This window comes from Cryptomeria japonica, chromosome 11 (assembly GCF_030272615.1).
Source record: "Cryptomeria japonica chromosome 11, Sugi_1.0, whole genome shotgun sequence".
NCBI classification, from domain to species: Eukaryota; Viridiplantae; Streptophyta; class Pinopsida; order Cupressales; family Cupressaceae; genus Cryptomeria; species Cryptomeria japonica.
Genome location: NC_081415.1, coordinates 237,442,689 through 237,469,665, shown reverse-complemented (window position 1 = coordinate 237,469,665; position 26,977 = coordinate 237,442,689). Strand labels below are relative to the sequence as shown.

The following is a 26,977-nucleotide window of genomic DNA, read 5'->3' as shown; positions in this document are numbered from 1 at the left end:
AAGGGTCTAAATTGAAAGGGTTGACAAGTGAGACATTTCTAGGGCTAAGATTGCTTGCATCATCCTTCTATGATCAGGGAAAAGGCCAATATCAAGTAAAATGATCCCAAGACACAATTTAGACAAGGTCAAAATCATGTTTGCCAAGGGAAATATCATCCAACTGAAGAGAGGAACAACAACAACAACAAAGTCACCCTTTTGGCTCATCCTCAAAACTGTGACAGTTCTGATCTTTTGGTCGTGCCCCCGATTCAAGTTGTGGATTCTTTTGAAGGGGATGATGTCAATTTTGCACTTGTTGAACATGATTCTTTATTAGATGGGTCCGATTTGGTTGCTCATGTGGATTTGGTTCCTGCAGTGGATGAAGATTGCTATTCGCCACTTAAGATTGGTTCTAGTAATTGGTGGCTAGATAGTGGTTTGGGCTTCTCTGATCCAGGCTCTTCTTTGGGCTAATTGGTGCTCTTTTTTTACTCATGGATAGTGTATGCAAAGTGGTTATGTCAATTTGGGGGTTGGTTGGGTGGTTTCTCTCTTTTTCTTAGGTTCTCCATGTATTGGTTGGGTTTCTTACACTAGTGTTTGGCTGCCTTCCTAGTTGTTGTATCAGGAAGCTATTTTGTATCAAAACACTTTTTATATATTAATATAAGTTTAGTGGCTTTGTCCACTTTGATGGAAAAAAAAACAACAACAACAAAAGTCATAATTAGGAATCATTAAACACTCATAATAACTTCGATTTCCTTTCTAATTTGAAGCTTGAAAGTACTAATACTAGGAGGAGGAAGAAGATGTAGATTTCATTTGATGACATATGTTATCAAATATACAATTATTATGTCGAGTTATGCCGAGAGGCATCTATAATGACATCAAAATGTCTGTAAACAAAAATCTATTTTTGAAACAATTTGACATGCAAATGATGGGTAAATGCATGAAATATGCCATGTTTCAGCTTTTGTGGAGGTGTTATTTTATTACTTCAAGTAAAATAGAACCCTCGCCACTTGTCTCCAGCTAGATTCATAGCTTTTTGCATGCAGGACTTGAATAGATTTGTATTCTTGGTGTTTAGTATTTTAGAAGAACATTTATTTTACAAATGATTCTCTTCTATTATAAGATATCTCTAGGCATATTTTACATGTATTTTTTAAATATAAGTATACTAGTTATGCCGAGAGGCATCTACAATGACATCAAAATGTCCATAACACAAATATTCAATTTTGAAAAAAATTGACATGCAAATGACGTGTAAATGCATGAAATATGCCATCTTTTGGTTTTTGTGGAGGTGTTATTTTATTACTCCAATTAAAATAGAACCCTCGCCACTTGTCTCCAACTATATGAAACCGCTACATTCCACTGATAGTGGAAGCGTGCCATAATATTTAAAAGGGAAAAATCAATAAAATCAACTCTATTATTATCCATATTTTTGAAACTCTTGTATAATAATAATATTGTTGCAATCCTCAATTCTCTTCTACTATAAGATAACTCTCAAAATAATTTACCTATATTTTATATACTAGTTATTTATATTTTTATACAACATTTAAATTTGAAACTTAGAAAGTGTGAATTTTAAGTATTTGAACCTTGCATGACATATATAAACTATGAATTGTAACAAATTGATTAAAATATTTATATATTCTTAAATGTACTAATTTCTAATTTTTAGATGATTATATCTTTATTTGCCGAATTTTACTAAAATCTCAAATCACAGTCAAAATTTTGAATTGCGGAGTCCGTTATGATAAGCTATGCACGTGTTTGGTTTGTATTATAGAATGTCAATGCCAAATGAATGTTCAATAAAAATGAAAATAATGGGAAGTGCGAACAAGCACGCAGATTATCTGACAATACTTCACAGAGAAGATGATAAGACGAATGGTATTACTCTGTATCTTAATGGTATCATCGATTATAACTTCTTTGTATTCATATTTGCAGAGCTTTCGGCTCAGACTCGTGCCGAACCAAAAAAATATCTGCGGGAAATCCGGCAAAAGTTACTCCCCGGCCCAGATTGGCTCACGAGTCTGCCAAGTACTGTTTGGTTTTTAAAACTAAGTCCCAGTCATCTTTGTAAGAAGCAAGTAACAAAGTAACAAGAGACCTGTAAGACTGCCTGTAATGCAAGATGTTACTTTGCTGGACTTATGCCGGCTTCTGTAGCAGTTAAAGAAGCAATACACAACGGATTGTACATGTGGCAGCTGGGAATAACATTTATTATCACTAGTCTTACCAATTATCCCCACATGAACAGACTCCTCCTGTGAAATGATGGAAACGAAGAATGTCCCTCACTATAATTTCTCGGCCAACAAGTTTGGACATGAACTTAATAGCATGGTGGCAATCACCACAAACTCGAAGATTTTTGGTGATTTGAATAGTTGTCCCTGGGCATGTACTAATAAGCCCAAAAACAATGGCGAGTTTCTCACTGTGGGTGCTAAGCTCGGCTTCTTTCTCTTCTTCCTCCACATTATGCAACTCATATTTAGTATCAGGTACATACCCTGAATCCCTCATCAGTTTATGCAAGCTCTGCAGTGTCGAATATATTATTTCTGAATCTTGATGTGATCTGTCACCTCCGAAAAATGTATGAAATCTATTCTTAACCTCAATCCAGCTGCATCCTGGCTTCTTTTTCAAATCCCCATCTCTCATCATTGTTCTAATTTTTGCAACACCATCCCATCTTCCGGCTTCTGCATAGATGTTTGACAGCAATATATAATTTCCAGTGTTTTCAGGTTCCATCTCAAAAAGATGTTTTGCTGCAGTTACACCTAGCTCTACGTTGGAATGAATTCTGCAAGCACCAAGCAAGGCACCCCATACAATGGCATTTGGTTCTGTAGGCATATTCTGGATAAAATTGTATGCCTCCTCCAGGTGGCCAGCACGTCCAAGAAGATCTACCATGCCAACATAATGCTCCATCTGGGGTTCAATGCAATGGTCTTCCACCATGCAATTGAAACATTCCTGGCCTTCATTAACTAGAATTGCATGGCGACAGGCAGACAGAACAGCAGTGAATGTGAATCGGTCAGGCCTCACAATTTCAAGCTGCATTTTCCTAAATAATGAAAGGGCTTCATTGCCAAGGCCATGAATTCCATATCCTGCAATTATCACATTCCATGCCACTACTGATCTACGAGACATTTTGTCAAACAGACGACGTGCAATCTTTATACGCCCACATTTTGCATACATGTCGACAAGTGCACTTCCTACAAATTCATCTGATTCGAATGCATTCCTGATAACAAAATTGTGAATTTCCTTCCCCTGTCTCAGGGCCAGTATGTGTGCAGTAGCAGGCAGAATACTCGCTACCGTGACCGAATCTGGTCTGAATCCTGCCAACTGCATTTGGCAGAATGTATTCAGAGCTTCATCAGCATATCCATTCTGGGCAAATCCTGTAATCATCGCCGTCCATGAGACTATATCTCGTTCAGCCATTCTGTTAAAGATTTGGCGTGCAAAGTCAACTCCGCCAGATTTCATATACATGTCTATGAGAGAACCACCAACATATACGTCCGACTCAAACCCGTTTTGGAGTATGTATTTATGGATTTGCTTGCCCTGTTGCAGATCACTTAGGCTGGTGCAAGCCTTGATAACAGGGGGAAAAGTGAACTTGTCTGGGGATATACCTTCACTTCGCATCCGGTAATAAAGTTTAAGAGCATTTTCAAACTGCACATATGTAACGTATCCTTTGATCATGGAATTCCAGGCAAAAAGATTTTGCTCAGGCATTTGGTCAAACACTTGGTTTGCATCCGTAAGTTGTCCACACAATGCATACATACTCACAAGCTTACAACCCACGAAAGCATTTCGGTGATATCCGCATTTGAGAATTTCAGCGTGGAGATGCTTGCCTTGTACGATGGATTTCTTGTCTCCACATGCCTGCAAGAGAGCGCCATAGGTGTCTGCAACCATGCTATATGAACTTTCATTATTTCGTAACCCCGCTTGAATTAACTGTTTGAGTTTAGAATTGGCAGTTTGTTGAATAAAGCTTGCAATTTTTTCACAATTATGAAAATGCATTTAATTCAAATTACGTTTTTTCATTTAGTAGACAGAATTTGTATGGCTCTTTCCTACTCAATTATCTGATATGTTTTTTAACGTATTTCACTGAGGCTTCTTTGTTTTGTGTGAACAGTTTCTGCCAAATAATGCCTAGTCTGACTCTGTTGATTTCCCTGAACTCTGAGTGTTTTCGAAAAACTCGCAGTATTCAAACTCACAAATTCAATGGTATTGATTCTGAGCTAATTGCTACCTCGTGGTGTATTTTCCTTTTAAGGTAAAGCTTGCATCTTGCCCGTGCGATGTGAATGAGAGAGAAAGTAGGGGGAAGGAATGACTATTCTCCATAAAAAATGGTATGGTATGTTTAGATTTGTATAATATGGAAGTGGATTATTAGAGGATTGGACGACTAAAAATCTATTTTGTTATGTGGATTTGAATTTCGTGTGGAGAATAGTTCTAGTTTAAGTGGACAGGGTAGAAGAGCAAGTTGAAATGGATATAATACTAGAGACTTGAGATCATCATGATTTGAGAATCTAAGGTTTTAGGATAGAACCATGCTCATGCTTTGGTCTAATTAGCACAATTTTAAGCTACATGAAAAAAAATGCTCATCCTAAGCTGTGATCTCTTTGTAAGAAAAATTACATGACACTAAAAATCAATATTAAAATTCTATACAATTGAATAATTTTAGTGTATTGATGATGAATAACTATCATATTCTAAAATATTTAGTGTGAAAATAATAAAATTTTAGTTATAAAGTAAAACAAAATCTTTTGTCTTTGATCACTGAATTTTAATAAGAATTATTTTTTTGCATAATCTAATAAAAAATATTCAAGCTAACATTATAGAATGTGAAAAATTTATGTCTTTAATTAAGACAATATCTATTATACCCATTTGACCCTATTTATTATTAATTAATTTAAATTCACACTGTATCATAATACTAAATTTCAATTAATTAATAATTAATTACCAAATATGTATCCAGAGTGCTCGATAGACAATACGCGAAACCAAAGGGACAAGGTATGGTTGTGAACCCGTAGAAAACAGAACTGCAAGTGAATCTAATTAAGAATGAGCAAATGCTCTGATAAACTGAGTTAAGAGTATTTCGAACCAAATATTTGAAACAGGACAATGCGATGGATTTAAGCTCGAGTTTGGATGTGTGGCATATAAAGCTAACACCATAAAAACAAGGGTTAGAAGTGACAGGCATGCACTTGTCTTCTCTACAACCAATTTTGAGAGATGGATGGTTCTCAGGAGGACGAGGATGACTCTGTTTTATTGTGGTTGAATGAATGACAACGTTCACCTCGCTGAAATTGTACAATGCCATCCGTTGCCCATGTCAGAACATTTTCTAAACAGGGCCGCTTGAAGGAGGCAATACACATTCTTCTTAATACTTACAGCCCGGCTGCGAATAATTCAACAAATCTTCTACTATTGCAGAGCTACGTTGCAAGGAACGCGCTTTCAGAGGGTAAGTTAATCCACTCTTTGGTCACTAACAGGGAATTTACATTTTCGAAGTGTACACTTTTTCAAAATAGACTTATTAACATGTATGTCAAGTGTGAACGTCTAGTGGATGCTCGGAAGATTTTCGATCGCATGACAGAACGAGATACGATGTCATGGAATGTGATAATTGCGGCTTACAGAAAACATGGGCTTCCTCAAGAGGCATTGGCACTCTTTCATCAAATGCAGAAAACAGGTGTCGCACCTGATCAGTTCATCTTTGCCAGCATTCTTCCAGCTTGTGCCAAAATGGGAGCTTTGCAGCAGGGTATGGACATCCATGAAAGAATAATAAAAAGTGGGTTTTTGTCCGATGTTGTGATTGGAAACGCCCTGATAGATATGTATGCAAAATGTGGAAGGATACGTGAGGCACGAAAATTGTTTGACAAATTTCCCAAACGAGATGTTGTCTCATGGAATGCTATGATTGCCGGATATGCTCAAAATGGTGTTCTTGTGGAGGCTTTAAGGCTGTTTAATGAAATGCCTCAAGCAGATGTGGTTTCATGGAATGCAATTATTGCTGGATACGTGCAGAACGGATTTTCTGAGAAAGCCCTGGAGATGTTTAAGCAAATGCAACTAGCGCAAGTCCAACCTGATCAGGGCACCTTTGCCAGCATCCTCCCAGCCTGTGCCAGAATGGGAGCTTTAGAGCAAGGTATGGAGATCCATTATACCATAAGCAGAAGTGAGTTGTCAAGGAATGTTTTAATAGGGAACGCCCTCATAGACATGTATGCGAAGTGCGGGAATATACAGAAGGCACGCGAACTGTTTGACAAAATGTCTCAACATGATGTGGCCTCATGGAATGCAATGATTGCAGGTTATGCACACAATGGCAATATTGATGAGGCTTCAAGGCTTTTTGAAGAAATGCCTGAACGAAACTTAGTCTCGTGGAATGCTATCATTGCTGGATATGCAAATAATGGGTTCGGTGAAAAAGCCTTACATGTTTATAAGCAAATGCAACAATCAGGTGTGCAACCTGATCAATGCACTTTTTGCAGCATCCTCCCAGCTTGTGCCAAAATGGGAGCTTTGAAACAGGGCATGTACATCCATCAACACATAATCGAAAGTGGACTTTTGCTGGATGTAGTTGGGAGTGCTTTGATAGACATGTATGCAAAATGTGGAAGCATGCAGAAGGCGCGTGAGTTGTTTGACTCAATCTCCTTACGAGATGTGGTTTCATGGACCTCGATGATTTCAGGGTATGCAATGCATGGCTATGGAAAGGATGCTCTCAAACTCTTTGAACTAATGAAGAACTCTAGAACCTACCCTGACCATGTATGCTTTGTTTGTGTTTTATTTGCATGCAGCCATATAGGGCTAGTGGATGAGGGCTGTAAATACTTCATTACAATGAGTGACTTTTATTGTATTGTACCTACAATGGATCATTATGTATGCATGGTTGACCTTCTTGGACGTGCTGGCCATCTCGAGGAAGCCCTAAACTTTATCATAAAAATGCCAATCAAACCTGATGTGGTCGTGTGGGTGTGTTTGCTTGGCTGTTGTAGATCACTTCAAAATTTACCATTAGGTGAATTTACAGCAACTCTCCTTTCTGAGTTGGATGCTATAAATGATTCACCTTATGTTCTTCTGTCAGACATTTATGCAGAAGTGGGTAGGTGGGGTGATGTTCAAAAGGTAAGGAGATTGATGAAAGATAGAGGAATCAAAAAGATTCCTGGATGTAGTTGGATTGAAGTCCACAAAATGATCCATGCTTTTTGAGTAAGAGATAGGTAAACATCAACAGGTTCGGGATATCTATGTAAAGATGGGAAAATTTTACTGGGAGAAGAAGGCAGCGGGGTTTCCCAGATTCATGATGTAGTGAATGATGTGGAGAACAAATAATTATTCCCCTTCCACCACATTGAGAAGCTGGCAATTGCACTTTGGTTATCAAACATGTCACCTGAAAGAACTGTTAGGGTTGTTAAGAACCTTCAAGTCTCTGTTGACTGCCACACTGCAACAAGTTTTAACTGCGATTGTTGCAAGAGATTTTTTCGTGAGAAATCCAAACTGTTTCCTTTATTTCAAATATGAATGATGTTCTCGTGGAGATTATTGGCGATGCTAAGTGAAGCAAGCTAGAAAAACAGGCTTGCACCATAGATTGTTTATCGGGTCAAACTTGCAGAGGTAGGGAGAACTCAATCTTATTTTCAGTTTTTAAGAAATGTTTTTTAAGTGTTTAGAAAACTAGAGTATGCTCTGACTTAATGAAATCATATGTAGGGTATGCATCATTGCCTAGATATAGTGATAGGGCATCTTTTAGAGGCGTGTTGTATCTGTGGAGCAGTAAAGAAATTCAACTACTTTTTAGGTAGCTTGTGAAGCTCTCGAATGAAAAGCTGGAGGAAGAAGTGGAGCAATGGGAAATTTGAAAGGAGAGGAATGCTTGAATTTAATATTAAAGTAGGTCATTAGCAGAAAATGTGAGAAGGGACTTAAAATTAATCCAATAATTGGATATTGTGAGAAGAGAATCCGTCATAGCTCCCTACTCCAACCTTTCAATGCAACGGGAAGTGCAAGAAGTCAAAAGATTGTTTATGTAAATTTAATGTGCATGGAAATTGTAACGGACCTTCAAAGTTGAGATCCGCGCAGCACTGGATTTGGACCTCGCAGGTGTGCAAAGGCCTGCAGAAACCCAAACCAAACTACGCCTTCTTGTACCCCCAGAACTCTGATGTCGCCTAACAATGCAAAATTCAATGTTGCGAAGTTGCCTAATGTGGAATGCAAATCAATGCAAGTTAAACAACTCGGATCAATCGGATGCAAACTCAGAAATGCACAAGAACTCAAGAATGGGTCGGCAAACATGGAAGCTTTCGATTCATAAGTCCAACATTACAAAACAAAGCCCTGCATCCTGTGTTGAAAAACACCAGTCGCCTTAGGGTCTGAAGCTAACACAACTCTTAGCCAGACTAATATTACAATGCAAGAAAGCAGAGCTCAAAGCTCAGTCCCAAGTCCCACACTTAGACCCAACTCAGCTCGCTAAGAAGCCTTTTGCCTAACTGCGCCTCGAACTTTCGCTCTGATCTCCAGATCGCACTTCTGCTCTATCTCGCAAATGATCTTCACTCCACGCTGATTGATCAAATGACAAAGGCATCTGCCTTATATACCAAGTCGCACCCCACGCTGCATCGGATGGATGAAGATTATCCACACCGTAGATCTTATAACAGCTCAATTGCACAGTCCGCAAAAATCAAGAGATGATCTGCGTGCTTCCAACGGTTGGCTCATCGAGCAATGCAAGTCGGCTCAACATCGGACTCACATAAAACCCGCGATCCACCCCGTGACGTGCGCCAAGATAGGTCCGCACCTATCCACAAAACCCCACTTCGGTACTCGATCCATGTCGGCCCCAAATGCTTAACCTCTCCGAGTTTCAAAGCACCTCGGTACTTGTCCACTTCGAGTCGGCCCAATGCAAAAGTGTTCCCCAACAGACTCACTTAGATTGAAAAAGATAATCATCCGAACTCAGTAAGATGTTCAGGCCACTGAACACAGAAACAGACTAAGTCCCAAAACAATGCAAAGTCTGGGTCCGTTACATCCTCCCCCACTCAACCAAGTGCAACGCCCTCGTTGCTACAACTCCGCACCAAGAAGTCACAGAAGGAAAAGTGCTCATGCACTTCAAGACTGCAAAGTCGATTTCCTCTCGAGGAGCTCCATGATCTTTTCCTCATCATGCCAAAGAGTCTTGCTAGCTTGCCAAGAAGCAGACTCTCGTGGCTCACCATCGAAAACAATGAGGAATTCTCTGTGCACTTTTCTGCCATAGCGCCGGATTCGCATCTCCAAGACTTGTCCCACTCGCTTCCCTGGGTGATCGACAACATTCGTAGGACCCCTCTCAGGAATGTTCCAAACCAAGTCCTCTTCATCTGCATTGTGCGCTCTCAGTTATGACACATGAAAAACCGAGTGCATGCCCAGATGCTCTGGAAGATCCAACTTATATGCTACAGGACCCAACTTCTTCACAATGCGGAACGACCCATCCCATCTGCGAACAAGTGCAGTGCTCAGCCCCCTGGGCACTTTAAACTGATAAGGATCCATGCACAACAAGACTCTGTCCCCGACTTGAAATTCCACAAGTCTTCGCTTTCCATCAACATTCTTTTTCATACGCTCCGATGCCTTGGTGAGATGATAACGAGCCAGGTCAACTCGCTCATTCCAAGTCTGCACCATGTCTGCTGCATCGACATCACCTCCCTGATATCCTCGCATCACAGTATGCGGAGTAAGAGGCTGCTGCCCCATCGCCAACTCAAACAGAGAGTACTTCGAAGACTCACTCTTCTGCATATTATAACTGAACTGGGCTGCTTCAAGCAACTTCGACCAATTGCCCTGATCCGAGTCTACAAAATGCCTCAAGTAGACCTCTAGCACAACATTGATCCGCTCAGTTTGCCCATCCCTCTGCGGATGATAAGCAGAACTCATCAAGAGTTTGGTGCCCACGAGCTTCAACAACTCGGACCAAAACTTTGATGTAAACTTGGTGTCCTTGTCAGAAATGATGCTCAATGGTATCCCCCAGTACTTAACCACATGCTTGAAAAAGTACTCGGCTGCAAGCTCTGCTAGACATGGCTGCTGGCAAGCAACAAACACTGCATACTTGCTGAACCGATCAACAACAACAATGATGCTAGAAAAGCCTTCCACATTCGGGAGCTGAGTGATGAAGTCCATGCTCACACTCATCCACGTTCGCACCAGAATTGGCAAAGGCTGGAGCAAAGCTCCAGGTCGCTCATGAACTGACTTACCTGCTGGCAAGTGAGGCAAGTCCTCACAAAGAGCTCGACGTCGTCTCGCATCTTCGGCCAGTAGAAGCCGCGTTCCATCAATGCAAGAGTTCGCTTCTGCCCAGGGTGGCCCGCCCAGGTAGAATCATGACATTCTCGCAACAACTCCTTGTGCAACTCTTTCCATTTCGGAATGTAGAGCCGATTCTCTGCATAGAGCAAACCATTTTGCAAAGAAAATCTTCGAGTTCGCCCAGCACGAACCTGAAGAACAATCTGATAAGCTTGAGAATCATTCTCAAGTCCCTCCTTAGCTCGATTGAGCACATCTTCCGCCAAGGCGACTTGGCTAACCCCGCCCTCCAAGATCTCCAAAGCGCCCAGTTGTGCTTTCTGACTGAGAGCATCCGCAACTACATTGTGCCTTCTTGGGTTGTACACGAGCTCAAAGTCGAACTCGGCAAGGAACTCCTGCCACCTTGCCTGTTTCGGTGTAAGCTTGGCCTGCATTTTGAAGTATGTCGAGCTGATGTTATCAGTCTTCACCACAAAAGGCACTCCCAAATGCTAGTGCCGCCAAACTCTTAGGCAGTGCACAATGGTTGTCATCTCTTTCTCATGTGTCGAATATTTGTGCTCTCTGTCGTTGAGCTTTCTCGACTCAAATGCTATTGGATGTCCATGCTGCATCAGAACCCCTCCGATCACATAATCAGAAGCATCAGTTTGAACCTCAAAAGGCTCATTGTATCTCGGCAACGCAAGTACAGGCTCCACTATAAGCTTGCTCTTCAACTCATCAAAGGCTTGTTGTTGGCGCTCGCCCCAGATCCACCTCTTTTTCTTCTTCAACAAGTCGGTCAAAGGGCCCGCGATCCTGGAGTAGCCCGCAAAGAACTTTCGATAGTGGTTTGCCAGTCCCAAAAATTGTCTCACTTCATGGACATTCTGAAGTGGCTCCCAATCCTAAATCGCCTCAAGCTTTTTCGGATCAGGTCGGATCTGACCCCGCCCCACAATGTGCCCCAAAAACTGGACCTCCTCCTGTGCAAAGTCACACTTCTCTCTTTTGGCAAAGAGACGGTGCGTTCTCAAAAGTTCGAACACCTCCTGGAGATGTTCCTTGTGTTCTGCAAGAGTTCGACTATACACCAAGATATCGTCCAAATATACAACAACACATCTATCTAGCAAGGGTCTAAACACATCATTCATAAGGGTGTTGAAAGTAGCCGGAGCATTGGTTAGACCAAACGGCATAACCAAGAACTCATAAGATCCATACCTCGTTGTGATTGTCGTCTTCGCCTCGTCGCCCGGTGCAATGCAGATCTTATAATATCCCTGTCTGAGATCCAACTTGGTGAAGTATCTGGCCTCCACAAGTCGATCAAAGTTGTCCGCAATCAAGGGAAGAGGGTATTTGTTCTTTATAGTCAGCTTGTTGAGTGCCCGGTAGTCCACGCACAAACGAAGTGACCCATCCTTCTTACACTGAAACAAAATAGGCGAAGCAAAGGGGGACCGAGAAGGTCGCAAATACCCCGCTTCAACGAGCTCGACGAGCTGCTTCCTCAACTCAGCCATCTCCGGTCCGGAGAGGCGATAGGGAGCTCGAGCTGGCAGCCTAGCCCCAGTCTCTAGCTCGATCATGTGATCCACATGCCTCTTCGGTGGTAACTCAACTGGCAGCTTCTCAGGCATAACATCTGCGAACTCCTTCAAGACATCCTCCACAACAGAAGGATTCGACGAGCCAGAAGGTTCGTCTTCGTCCCAACCACTCAGTAAGTCGCCAAAAAGAGCTCCTCTGTCACCTTCCTTCCAACTCGCTTGGCACATAATGCACTCAGAATCTGAGTCGAATCGCCTCGTTGAACCGTTGGAATCATACAAGGTCACGTCGGATCCAAAATCATAACGCAACTCAAGTATGGAGCTATGACAGCCGCAGCCTATCTTAGGTAAGTTTGTCCCAAAATAAGATCGAAGTCCTCCATTTCGATCACCACAAGGTTGATAGGAGCTTGCCATGACCCGGTCCTCATGACAGCATTGGATATCTCGCCACTAACTTTTCGCGCGGCATCAGTAACCGCCTTAAAGTTTTGCTCAGTCGGATCTACCCTAAGCCTGAGTGACTTTGCCTGACTCGAAGATATGTAATTGTGAGTAGCCCCGGAATCAACCATCGCCAAGACCTTCTTTCCAGCAAAGAACCCCTCGATGAAACACAAGCCCTGGTGACTTGTCTTGCCCGCACTCAGATTCGCTGCCTCCTAAATAGCATTCAACAATTGTAAGACCCCCATCTCGGCCTGAACTTTCTGGTTCTCGCCCATCAAAGCACTGATGCAAGTGTGCTCAGGGCACTCCTGAGCCCAATGTCCAGATTGTCCGCATATGAAACAGCTGTTGTCCGATTTCTTGTCCTTCGCAGGCTTGTCAGACTTCGCCTTCTTGGGTGGGTGGTTCCTAGTCGACTTAGCCTTCTTCTGCTCTTCTGCCTTCGGTTGAGGACCCGAATTTCGCTTCTCTTTTTTCCATCGGAAGCTCTTACGCCGATCTGCCGAGTCAGATCGCGCACCACCAAAACCCTTGGCAGCATCACCCTTGTAGTCCAACAATCCGTCAGCCAAAGTGATCGCCTGAGCCAGGGTCTGCACCTTCTGCCTCCGCATCTCGTCGGCAGCCCAAGGTTGCAGATTGCGCATGAACAGATATAACTTCTCAAAGTCATTGATCTTGGTGCATTCCAAGTCCAGCACTTGGAACTCACGAACATAGTCCCAGATTTTGCTAGTATGCTTGAGCTCGTCAAATGGGCCCGAGCAACCCAACCCGAGTTGCCTGGTCGGAATTGATCTTGTAGAGCTGCCTTCAGTTCCAGCCAACTCTTAATTGACTGCACTTTCTTCCCGGCTCGCTCATCCGCCAGATGCGTCCGCCACCAAAGCTTAGCACTGTCCGTGAAGTAGGAGGCCACCTTTCGAACTTGCGCCTCCCCAACCAGCTCAGGTGCACTCGACAGGTACTCTTCAACATCCCAAAAGAAGTTGTCCAGAACCTTGTCATCATGATCGCCATCATACGATCCAATCAAAACTGATGTCTTAGAACTCTGAGTTCCACCCTGGAGCAAAGTGCTATGCAGCGCCTGCCCTTCTTTCAAAAACTTGATCTCATCGTTGTGTGTCTCCACGAGTCGATGGATCGTGTCTACGACATCAGCTATCTCTTCCATTCTCGAAACGATGTTTTTGAATCGTTCCTCCCAAGCCTCCATATCTGAAATCCTCTGCTCATGATCCTGGAGCCAACACTTGGAACGCAACCTGCGCTGATCTTGTTCTTGATGTTCCTCGACTTCCTCCTGATGTACCTCATCAAGATTATCCGTCATCGAGTTCCTTTGCAAAGTTCTGCTCTGATACCAACTGTCATAGACCTTCAGAGTTGAGATCCATGCGGCACTGGATTTGGACCTCGCAGGTGCGCAAAGGCCTGTAGAAACCCAAACCAGACTACGCCTTCTCGTACCCCCAGAACTCTGATGTCGCCTAACAATGCAAAATTCAATGTTACGAAGTTGCCTAATGCGAAATGCAAATCAATGCAAGTTAAACAACTCGGATCAATCGGATGCAAACTCAGAAATGCACAAGAACTCAAGAATGGGTCAGCGAACACGGAAGCTTTCGATTCATAAGTCCAACATTACAAAACAAAGCCCTGCGTGCTGTGTTGAAAAACACTAGTCGCCTTAGGGTCTGAAGCTAACACAACTCTTAGCCAGACTAATATTACAATGCAAGAAAGCAGAGCTCAAAGCTCAGTCCCGAGTCCCACACTTAGACCCAACTCGACTCGCCAAGAAGCCTTCTGCCTAACTGCGCCTCGAACTTTCGCTCCGATCTCCAGATCACACTTCTGCTCTATCTCGCAAATGATCTTCACTCCACGCTGATTGATCAAATGACAAAGGCATCCGCCTTATATACCAAGTCGCACCCCACGCTGCATCGGATGGATGAAGATTATCTGCACCGTAGATCTTGTAACGGCTCAATCGCACGGTCCACAAAAATAAGAGATGATTCGCGTGCTTCCAACAGTCGACTCATCGAGCAATGCAAGTCGGCTCAACATCGGACTCACATAAAACCCGCAATCCACCCCGTGACGTGTGCCAAGATAGGTCCGCACCTATCCGCAAAACCCCACTTCGGTACTCGATCCATGTCGGCCCCAAATGCTTAACCGCTACGAGTTTCAAAGCACCTCGGTACTTGTCCACTTCGAGTCATCCTAATGCAAAAGTGTTCCCCAACGGACTCACTTAGACCGAAAAAGATAATCATCTGAACTCGGTAAGATGTTCAGATCACTGAACACAGAAACAGACTAAGTCCCAAAACAATGCAAAGTCTGGGTCCGTTACAGAAATAGTGCACATTCACATTTCTTTTAAGAGGCTGAATTCATTATGAACACCTTTCTATTAAATGCAAAGTGGAGCTACTTCTGTCTACCTCATTCTATTTGTCTAATACTATGGCATTCCCTTATGTAGAGAGTTTTATTGCTTTCTAAAAAATAACTATTTTAAAGCTACTTGAAGGAGAAAAAGCTACCACCTTCAACTGATATGGTTCTGCATCATTTTGCCTTTGCTTGATGGAAAATTTTGAATCCTCTAGTTCAGAGGCATTAAGTATTCACTTTTTTTTTGGCGTTCCCTCTGAACTAAACCACCTATTAACATGTTCATGAATTTACTTTCATTTCTAACCTCATTACTTGACCTCACTCCTTGTAGCATTCTTGCTGTGATATCCACATTATCACTCTCATATCCATGGGAACATGCTCAACTTTCTTTTCCATTGCAGTTCCAATCATCCTATAATTAGCCATATTTGACAAGTGGACTTATCATATCACCTGTATTTTGTGTATATAACAGCTTTATGGTTGGAATTCCTTTCAATTTAACAAGAATACTTTTATTTTCCATCTCTTCTTCACATTTGCCTTGATGATCCATTGTAGACATTTGTACTAAAACTTCTGTTAGATTTTGTGTGAAGCGAGAACCAAGCTAGGATTTGATGTTGGTCATAGATCACATGCAATTCTAATGGACAAATTATCAAAGAGCAAAATAGTGGAATGGAGATAGATTCTGAAAGAGAGAAAATAGAAACAATGCAAGAGAATTTTGAGAATAATCTCGTCACTCTCACTAAATGAGTTATTGAACTATTGAACGTGAGAGAAGAGTGTTATTTGTATAGCAAAATAAGGGCATATACATTCAAGAGGTGCATTAACTCCAGCTACCCATAAAATGTGGGAGGTTTTACATATCTGGTAAATGTCAAAATATGTGGCATAACCTTCTCAAGAAAAGACAAAATAGTGGTTATTAAAGTTATACATAAAGCCAAAAGATGGTGTGTAACTCAACTACCCATGTGAGGGGGAGAGTGACACATGTAGTTGATGTATTCCGCCATGTGTCCTTATATTAACCATGTCTAATATAACCTAAGCAAACATAATAATGTGTATGAAAAACTAAATATCCTAACATAAGAAAAATAAAAAACATACGCTAACACCCCCTTTTAATTGTAGCTTAGGTGGGTGAAAAGATGGGTCCCGACAAATGAAGCTTAACGAGGTACCCATGTACAAATAGATGCTCGCCAAAATAAGCTCCCCCCATAGGAGGAATAGCCCCTCACCTCCACTCCTCGTCCCCCATCCCTCTAAATAGAGAGAAAAATATTCCCCCAAAGTAGAGAGAGAGAGAGAGAGAGAGAGAGAGACGGGGGGGGGCGGGCGGGGGGGCGGGCTCTTCAAGTAGACACTTGTCACACCCTCATCAAAGCTTGTAGATGAGGGAACTTGCTTTTTGTGAAGAGTTTGATTAAGATGTTTGCGATCTTCTCCAATGTGGAATAAAACTTAATGAAAGGAAGCAAATGTGCGGAAAACACTTCCTAACACTAATCTAGTTGGGGAGAGTGCAATTTTTCTTACAAATATTTAACTATTACAGAATAAGAAACACATGCAAAAGGAGCTATTAAACATGCATAAAGATTAACACAATTGGCACATGATATATGTCATGTCCCCTTTCTAAAAATAGCCACTTTCTATAGATAGTAAGTTGACTGTCCCAAAATGGCAAACTTGGACTTATCAACAAATTGAAAAATAATATCAATGTTGGTGATATAATTTGAACAAAGATTACTATTTTATCACCAAATTTATTTAAATAAATTAAATAATCTTTCCAATTTGTGGCATGTGAAGTGGGAAAGCTTCTTTTGGCATGTTTTGTTGCTCCTTGGAAGCTTATGACAAGTTTTGACAATTGGTAGTTTACATGGAAGTGGAAGAACTTAAAGGACACTTGGCAATGACAATTTCTATTCTTGGCATGCAAAATTCTCTTTCCTTGGGCATGGGATTTTGGTGCCCAAACTTGTATTTGAATGTGGTTTTGATTTATATGTGATTTTTTCTTCGTTTCCTTTCATTCACTTTTGCTATTTGTTGTTAAGATTTGTTTTTCATTAGATTCTGATAAACTCATCGAGACAGAGGCTCAAGAATGGGAGTTTGAGGGTTTTCAAGAGAATTAAGAAAGGGAGTCCAAGGGTCATCAAGGTATAATCTCATTTAGAGTTTGCCTTTATGTAGAAAGGTTTCAGATTTCATATAGTTTGTTTCAACTATTTGCAGGAGTTTGCCAAAGAGTTGAGGTAATATTTGTGAGATTACATTCTCAGTTTGTTGTAGCTTTGATGAAAGCTTAGAGGTTGTGTTTTATTGCATTTTCATTACCAAAACTCATATTTTGTCATTGAGATTAAACAATGTGAGTTTAGTAAAATTTCATTGTAAGACATTGTGGTTCTGTAGTGCTTGTTAACACCCCTTTTGGGAATATTTTGGGTTTCCTTGTAATTTGACTTGCAGAAATCCTTTGATAGCCTTGAGGTCATGGCTTTACTGTTTTGGATATGTATTTTCATACATGTTGATAATAAATATTTGTTTGAGAAATTTGGTGAAGCTTGCCTAAAGTAGAGTTGTTCGATAATGCTTACCGACACCATATTTTGTTTCCAAATTTGAAATAAAGTAGCAAAAATTTATTTGCTATGTAAAATCATTCAGTGATGGTAAATAAAGTGTTATCTCATGCTACAAGTCCTTGCAAACATTTATATTTGAGTTTGTGTTAAGTTATTTGCTTTCGGATATGATTATTCAATCAAATTCTTTGACATCGTTTGATGCAATTTCACAATTTGGTAATCTAAGGGGTTAAAAGAGTATTCAAATTTGAGATAAGATATTTTCAAAGAATATTATAGTGGTATTTGAGCTAAGATCTTGCCAGCTTGTGAGCTCCTAAGTTGTTGACTATGGGAGGTTTCTTTAAATCTTTGTTCATGAGTTTGAAAAAAGGTGTTTTAGTTTCCAAAATTTTAAATTGGTTTGATGAATATTTGATTAAATCTATAAAGTATAATAAGAAACATACGTTTTTTGAATTTGCAAAGCTTATAGGGAAAGAAATGCCTCAAGCATGAGACATTATTAGAATTTTTGGGGAATACCTTTTAATGAATAGATTTGAAGTACCATTTGATGAATATTACATGACAAGAAGAAAGCATGAAAAACAGTTGAAGTTTTGAGTCATGAGACATCTTTGAGGAAATCAATGAGGAAGAACAGAAAGATCGTACCTAGGTAAAGAATTTTTAGTCGAAAATGATACTTCAGTGATTTCTAATGAGCCCTCACTTCAAGAATGTATGGGTTGTAATGAAGTTAATGAGAATCCTAATGGTGTCCAAGAAAACCTATTGAGATTCTATGCATCAAAAAGGAGCCAATGCCATATGAGAATGATTTACAAGAGAACTCTACTGATAGATATGGTTCCATGAGGGTTGATGTAATTGAATATTATTCTAAGAATGTTAGTATTGTTGCAAATCTCTCAAACATTCCAAAATATATGCAGGGTAAACATTTGATTGCTTCTTGGTTATAGCTCAAGAAATAAGGATGATATTTACAAGAAGGATTTAAGGAATTATTTTGATATGATGTCATCACAGTGTTTTTGTTATAATGTAAAGTGTGCTAACAATGATGAAAAGATGAAGGGTACCAATTGGAAAGTGGATCCTTTTTCTCAATTTAAGAGTTTCTCATGGAAGATGGTGTGGTATCTCGATGCTTCATCCAAATAACCAAAAAAAGAATATATTGAGGAACATATTTATAGATAGATTCATCATTTCATTCAGATGGATAAGTAGAAAATTGAATATAACCTTGAGCCAAAATAAGGTATGTTTTGAATCAATTGTTATGAGAACTAACAAGGTTACGAAATATCAATGTTTGCAGTTCCTATAAAAATACCCTACTTTTAAGTACCAATTCATGATTAAAGAAAACATAATTACAAGAAGTTCTCAAGAACATAAATTCAAAGTAGCAATGTGTTTGGTTATGAGAAATGGGTGGTTGCATTCCATTGGTGAGTTATCGCGGGGTCATAAATCCAAGGAAATTAAACTTACATCAAAAGGCAAAGTTGTGGTTCTCAAAGGTGTCTCCAATGGAATTTTGGTAGTTATTTCAGGTGATAAATTTTAGATTACAAGGGACAAGTTGTTTGGGTAGAAAATTCATTAGTGATGCAGAGCAAACAAACTATATCATCTTTTGATAAGCAACATAGACTTTATTTTGATATTCAAACATTTCCAAATCAGTAAAGTTTGGTATTCGATAATATGTTCCTAGGATCATTATTAGATAGTGTAATGGATGGAAAATTAAGGTTTCACAAGCTTAGCTATGTAAATTAGGAAATGACCTAAACTTTCACATGCATCACATTGAAAGAAGGATGAACATGATAGATCCAACCTCAATTCTATTAGGAAGAGGTTTGAATGTTGATTGAAGTCCTATTCCCCTTTTGTTTGAGTTAAAAATGTAATTGAAATACTATAGTTGAATCTAGGGCAAGTATTTGAGAAATTGAAGTAAATTGATGAAAATAGAATGTTGCAGCAGTCAAACAGAGTTGTAAACAAAGATTTGGGCAGAAGAAGAGGATTAGAACCTATACCTAAAAATTAAAGCAAAATTGTTAGGACTAGGTAGTGGAGTGCTCTGGTCCTTCAACTACAAACATAGGCAACTTGGGTCTTGCTGAGAATGGTAAGACCCACTAAGTCCATTGGTGAAATATCTAGGAAAATTCTTAGGCCTAGGGCAGAATTCATCCCAGTCCTCCCAATTTGCCCTAGTCCTCCTGTAGCACCTTGGTTCTGAGAAGTCTTTAGAACTTTTACAAAAGCCAATTTTGTCTTCTTTTGTTTTTTTTGTCCCTTTCTACTTTCACACTTCTGAATTTGTCACCTGCACACCAAAAGAAGGGAAGTTGTGTTGTGGATAGGGGTTTGCCTTAGGTCAAATCCCGAGTTTGGAATTAACCCTAATTGAAATAAAAATTGAACTTGAACTAAATTGGAAAAGCTTGCCTTTTGAGGGAAAGGCTAAAATGCTCGAATGCAAATGATTATACCTTTAATAGGTGATGCAATGCTCTCGGGATAAGTCCTTCATGTGTTGATGTGATACCATGATAAATCATATAAAATCCATCATGAAATTTGTTAGTCCCCCCTGCAATTTTCCCTTTGAATGTTCATACTTGCGGGTTGCCTTATTGTGCCTTTATTTATGTCGGGTCTTTTGTTCTCCTTCATACTTGAACCGTTGAACTCTTTCTAAAAATTTCAATAGGTTCAAAGTTCAAAGCGCGTTTTAGGAAAAGTCGTTAGTGGTCTTTGTCTTTGTGAGAGTAAGCGCGCTTTTGTTTTCGTCTTGATTTCTGAACCCGTGAACCTAAAATGGTTCAAGGTTCAAAAGGTCTTTTGTGAGTCGTGACAATGTATTGTTGTACAACGAGCGGGTGTCCATATGTTTAAAGTTGGTTTCTGACCTTGAACCTTGAACCAAATCTCAAGCGGTTCAAATGGTTCAAGGCTTCTATTTAATAATCATCGTTGTTGCTCGTACCCGGTATTGTTGTGTGCCGCTCATCCATTGTTGTACTTCCTGAATGAATTTGAACCATTGAACTTTTTGTCAAATGGTTCAAGGTTCATGAGTTCACTTCAAAACTAACTCTAAGGCTTTTTGATGATAAGGAAAGTGGCGTGGCAAGAAGGAATATTCCCTCATTCAGTAGTTTAAAATTCTAAATATGGAAAGTAATCATGAGTGCATCAACTACTTGTGCGGAAGTGATGGATAATTAAGAAGGTGTCAGATTTTAGTCATTTCATTGTTACTTCACATGCTCGAGCAAATCATTATGAAGCGTGTGTGGCCTTATAGATATTTTCCCGTCTGATCAAAAGGAATGTATGAATTTATTTCCATAGTTTGTAAGGGTTGCAGCTGCCATACTTGAGCAAATTGGAGGCCCTGAAGGTAAAACCAGCTCTAATTTCCTAAGGAAGTTTCTAGTTTTCATGGTGGTAACGGGTAAGTTCAGACGACTCCTCCTAAGCTATGTTTCTTTAAGTTCTGAAGATTTATCAGTATAGGAAGAAAAACTCTAAATTGTTGGAGTAGAATTTTGCCTTGTTTTAAAATTTCTTGGTTAGAAGTATAGATAGGCAGTATGAGGCCAATATTGCCGAAGCTTGGTCAGACCTTGTGTCTAGTGAGCATATTACCTGAGCTAGAAGACACTTCCTTGGTTCATGTCGATTTAGGGGATTTCTTAGAAAGAGCCAAGAACCCTCAAACTGGTTCAATGATGGAGAAAATAGTGAACAACGGTCTTGTTGAAGCTACTGCATTTCCACTTGTCGCACCATGTCCAAATTTGGTGATGACTTGCATGAATAGGTATGATACAGAGAACAGATGCATCAGAACTAGTAATGGTGAGATGCTAGTCAGTATCAATAGAGAAGCAGTAATGGGGGCAATGGGAATTTCGTACAAGGACGAATATGAAGACTGGACCATTGGGAACTCATACGCCTATTTCTTGGAAAAGAAGAGTAAATACAAGAGTGTAATTGCTAGGAATTGGCTCCTAAAAGTTTAGAAAGGAGGGTCACGGCTGCCAAAGCCCCTGACTAGAGAGCATTTCATCACAGAAGTGCAGGATATTGTGATACTTATGAACAAGGTGAAGGGAAACTCACATTCTTTCTACTGGGAGGATTGGATGTACTTTTTCATCCAGGTGGTGTTATCTGGTGATAGGAATCTCGATTGGTCTCAGGTAATTGCAGAAAGACTTCATGAAGGATTGAGTAATTTTGTGGGAATGTCAGGTTTTTATATGTCTTCTTATCTTTTCTACATACTAGCTTGTACAAGGGATTGGCCTGGTTTGCCTAATGAACCTTGGGTAGATGGGATGAGGGTGTATAATTATTATCCCCTATTACAGCAGTAGAGACATGTCGAGCAAATTGATAGATGGAATGGGGTCTTCGTGGGAAAACTTTCTTTTGAGCTCCAGGGGGATGTGAATAGGAAAATGTTTGTTGAAGCAATGGAGTTCATAAGCATATATGGTGGTTTCTTTATTCAATTTCCTAGGTTTACTTACCTACGGGTAGGTGGCTTTGAGGGTCAACCATTCAAGCTGCCTAGGTATGCCTTCGACAGCTATGTACTTATAGAGGTGAGCAGGCAACTAGCTTACATTGATAAAAGATTGGGAACAAAGGGCGAGTATGGAATTGTATTCCCTGTTGAACTCGGATGCTATAGCTGCAAATCTGTATTTGACGCCCTGAACCTGAAATTAGAATTCAAGAAGATGAATCTGCAGCCATATGTGGCAAGGCAAAAGTTTGATAGTAGAAGTTATGTCGTTGAAAACCTAAATGTAGATAACCATTTTTGTCATGAGCCTCAATTGCAGGATTACTAGGAGAATTGCAGTGATGAATATGAGGTAAGGAAAAGATTGTGGTCAAGGTTCACTTTGCAACAAATAATTACCATGAAGCTTCCGATTAATATATCTAGAGTATCAGAAGATACAGGGAAAGATGTCCTATATCCTGAGTTCGACACAAAGGTTGAAGGAAAACCAATTCCTGAATTTGATTGGAATAAAAAGGAGGATGACAGTATTCAAACTAGAACCTTCAATGTTGTGAGAAGAACATAAAGATGGTTGAGAAACCAAAATTTTAAGGATGTCCTCACATGAACTAAGAATTGATTCACACATTGTGACTCAATCTCCCATTTCTTCCACTAATGAAATTGTTAATGTTGCAGGTTTTTCAAGGCCTATTGTTGAGAAAATCCAACCTAGGAGGTCAAAGAAGTCATCATCAGGTCTCATAGTTGCTCGGGTAACGCGGTCCATGAGTAAGAAGAAGAGGAGGGAGCCCATTTTGAAACAGGTTGTTGTTGACCTAGACCCTATTGAAGAGATAGAGGAAACAATGGATCCACAGGATCTGGATGAACCTGAGATGCAAGAAATGGACACGAGCAAGGAAAAGGAAATCCAACAAAACCCCATGAACACCTTGATCATTGTCACTTCACTCGATATACAGACAACTCCTCTGCCTAAAGAGCCTGCAAACGCACCACGATGGTTGGAAGTTGTTGTTGGAAAGAAACATAGTGTAGTGCCGATTACAATCCCTATGGAAGACATGGTCAGTAGATGTTTGGGAAAGGCATCAAAGCCGAAGAAACTCAAGATGCAGACAGTGCTTGAAGTAGATGAAGCAATAGGTCACTGGATGGCCGAGATAGCCCAACCAATTCCGGGGAAAGATGTAGACAAAGCTACTGATGAGGATTTTACAGTTGAAAAGATAGTTTTGGGAGTCACTTCGTGTGTTGTGGGTGTTAAGCATTTGGAATCATCCACAAAAAGGATAATTTCAAGAACATGGAAGGATGAAAAAGACAAAAGGGAATTGAAGCAAGTTGTTACTCAGATGGCTAATTATATCAATGCCATCCATAATCCGAACCCCCAACCTTTGTCACAGATACCGATATCATTTGATCCCAAATCTCCAACCAATCAGAAGATGTTGGACCAGGTTCAAAGGAACAAAGTAGTTACAGAAATGTTCAATAAATGGTTGGACCTTATAATGCAACAGGGATCAAATTATATCTTAATCTGGTGAAAGTCTATAAAGATGCTAAAAATGTGAGCAAAGAATTAGAGCTGGAGACGGTGGCTTGGGAAAAATAAAGGATCAAATGGGTGGCGGTCCTTGCGCAAATGAATGATATACAAAAGTATGGGGTGATGAAGTTATTGGCTGAAAAACCAGTAGAAAATTTGGATGATAATGTATTGTATGTATCAAGGAAGAATGTGGAGTGGCACAACTCAATCATCAAACAAGGTCACAAAGACTCCACCAAATTGCTCAGAGCATTGACAAACTTGATTGATACAATGCAAAAGGATCTCAAGTGCATTGATATCCAACTCATGAAAGACGATGCCAAGACAATTGAGGTAGTTGTGGATATGACCATGATCTTTTAGGAAATAATTCAATTCATTCAGATGATGAAATCTTTGACCACAGATGACTTCTCAAAGGTGGCAAGGATCGAATCGATGCTCATAGTCTGCTCTAATCATTTGGAGGTACACAAGGCAAAAGTGGCACAAGTGAACATGGATAAGGTGGTGTGGAAGCAAAGGATTCAACACATTGGTCTTCCTTATTTTCAAGTCATCTTGAACTTCGCGGTGGCACACCTAGAATGGCGTGGCTCTGCGATAAAGCAGGACAGATCCATAACATCTTATGCCATAGTGGAAGCATAGTTAATCTAAAAATGAGGTGTCAGCCTCACAGTGGCTGTTCATTTAGTTTTATTTCCTGTTATAGTAAACGGTTTCTTTAACTTTGGTTAAAGTAAAGTGTAATTATGTTATGTAAAAAAAACTATGAACTTGGAGGCTACTTAAGATGGAAAGCTTGTCTTTGTAAGGGTTCCGAAAAACTGTGATTTTTCGTGCAATAGATAATATTTTGGTTTTTCTATGAATTGTTTGAAAAAAGAATGGCTAATTATCAATAAAGTGCTATGTTATGTAGTCTTTGAATTTGTGTGTTTGAAGATTAGTAATCTTTCTTGAGAAAATTTTTGTGGGCATGATATCATTCTATGATCAATTATCTCTGTGTTTTTCTCAATTCATGGTTATCATTAGTTGTTAGAAGACTCATACGTATTGATTTGCTTGATCCCCCTTGCCCTGTGAGGCACAAGAGAGTATCGATCAACCTTCAGTATTGCTGAGCTTCTGCTATGCTTTGAATTTATACAATGAGCATGTTTGTGAATCATAGTTTGTGAGCTCTCATTAAATTCTTTTAAAAAATTTCTTTGCTCTTAGTTTGGAGGCATTCATTTGTGTTGATGGATGAATGTTGAAGCCTTTCAATGCTTTCTGGTAAAAAGTATTAGCATTTCATTTATATAATAAATTCATTGCAAATCATACGAGGAGCTGCCCTCTAATGCAGAGGTTGAATTTTAATCAATTCATCCAGCTGTTGGTAGTTTGTTTCCTTTTATAAAGGGCGAAACAGAGTTATATCTTTTCTTAAGGAAGATAATTATTAAGATTTCGGGAAATGGACAAATCTGTTTACCAACAAAATCATAGATAAAACTTAAATTGAAGATGCCTTGATGTAGTTTGTTGCTCCTTGAATCAATCTATTCTTGAGGAAGAAGAATTTATCTTGAATTGATGATAATGCTAGCATAGGATGTAATATTGAAAATGAATTGAGAAGGATGTGTAATATAGGGATTTCATAATTAAAATCACCATAAGGCCGACTTAGAATTGATATATTTTTGACACAAAGCAGGATTTGAATAGGGTACAACCGCCTTATTATTCTCTTCAAATTCGGGGAATTTATTTTGGGACCAGGTAGTACACTACTTGGTCCTCACAACTTCTTTTTTTTTTTTAGGGATGCGAGATAGTGTGATTCTAATGCTAAATCCATCTTGGTGGATCAAACCAAGATGCATAGGTATGTGAAATATGCTTTGAGAGTTGAAATTAGGGTAAGATTAAGGGTAAAATCAAGATAAAATAATAAAAGGCACACCTAGAAATAAGGGCCCAAATAAAAGTGTGATGATGTAATAAAGTGAAATAAGACCCATAATATTGAATTAATTGTGTAGACACATAAATTTGTCCACTAATTAAATAAATATTTAGTATTTATTTAATACACTAACATTCTTCTATTAATTTAATTCATTTTAACAAATTCTTTTAATTTAATTAAATAAATTTCATAAATTTATTTAATTGCTAACTATAGTCCAACTATTAAATTAATTAATTAAAAAAATTAATTCCCCTTTCCTCTCATTTAAATAAATTAAACATTTATTTTTAAAAAAACACTAAACAAAACCCTATTTAAATAAATTAAATATTTATTTAAAAAACCCCATCCACTTGCATTCTCCTACAAATACAATTTGCATCACTAATTTAATTAAATAAAACATTTCCTCATCCACTTGCCAAGCCCACTTTCTCACTAACCCCCTTCTAGATTCTTCTAAGCCCTTCTAAATTAGCCTAAGCCCTCTTCTAATCACTTGCACAATCCTAATCCCAAGTTAACCCCCAACCCATCATCTCAACCATTTGAGACTCTTACAAAGTCTTAATGGCTTCCCTTCTTCAACAAGTTAACTCACATGGGTTTTGTCCCTTTGGTCAAAGCCTAACCATGGGTAAATTTTCCACAAGAGTTTACCCATTGGATAATAACATTACCCTTGGATAATAGCATTATCCCATAACCCCAACCATCCATGGTAACCCTCATGTCCTCTCAAACATTTAATGCTTCATCCCTTTCCTCTCAAGCCCTCTCATGATGCCACTTGTCACCATTGCATTGGTGGAAGTTTCAAGCATGGATTGAGGATCATGCCTCTCTCATGCAATCCTAGCCCTCCATAAGCCAGATAAATCTTGACCCTTCAATCCACTATTTTGCCTATAAATAGGACTCACATCCTCAAGCCAAAAAGAGAGAGCATATGAGCATTGTTACTATAGTTGAATTGGATTCACACTTAAGCTTTTTCATAGCAATACTAGTTTTAAGCATTTGCATAGCATTAGCATTTCATCTTCAACCACTTCCAAACCTTCATTTGGCATCCATGGCTTCATGCTAAAAACTGAGGGCCACACTCAAGCATAGCTTTGGATCTTGGAGAGGAGAAGAACAAGGAAAAACTATCAAGCATCATGAGAGCATCTTTAGGGAGTCTTCTTACTCCTCTTTCATTTATTTATGCTTCTCTTTTTGTATGCGTTTATCTCTTTT

General features: G+C 39.6%; 2 protein-coding genes across 2 annotated transcripts; one reads left to right on the top strand and one right to left on the bottom strand.

Annotated features, from left to right (window-relative positions):
• Positions 1–1,837: 1,837 nt before the first annotated feature.
• On the bottom strand, positions 1,838–4,496 carry LOC131064007 (pentatricopeptide repeat-containing protein At1g11290, chloroplastic-like). Its single transcript, XM_057998018.2, has one exon. It carries the CDS (start codon positions 4,120–4,122, stop codon positions 2,278–2,280), a length of 1,845 nt encoding a protein of 614 aa, XP_057854001.2. The 5' UTR covers positions 4,123–4,496; the 3' UTR covers positions 1,838–2,277.
• A 653-nt stretch (positions 4,497–5,149) lies between these two features.
• Positions 5,150–8,020, top strand: LOC131064006 (pentatricopeptide repeat-containing protein At2g13600). Its single transcript, XM_057998017.2, has 2 exons — positions 5,150–5,620; positions 5,726–8,020. The coding sequence occupies exons 1-2, from the start codon at positions 5,467–5,469 to the stop codon at positions 7,420–7,422; spliced, it is 1,851 nt and encodes a 616-aa protein (XP_057854000.1). The 5' UTR covers positions 5,150–5,466; the 3' UTR covers positions 7,423–8,020.
• The last annotated feature ends 18,957 nt before the right edge of the window (positions 8,021–26,977 follow it).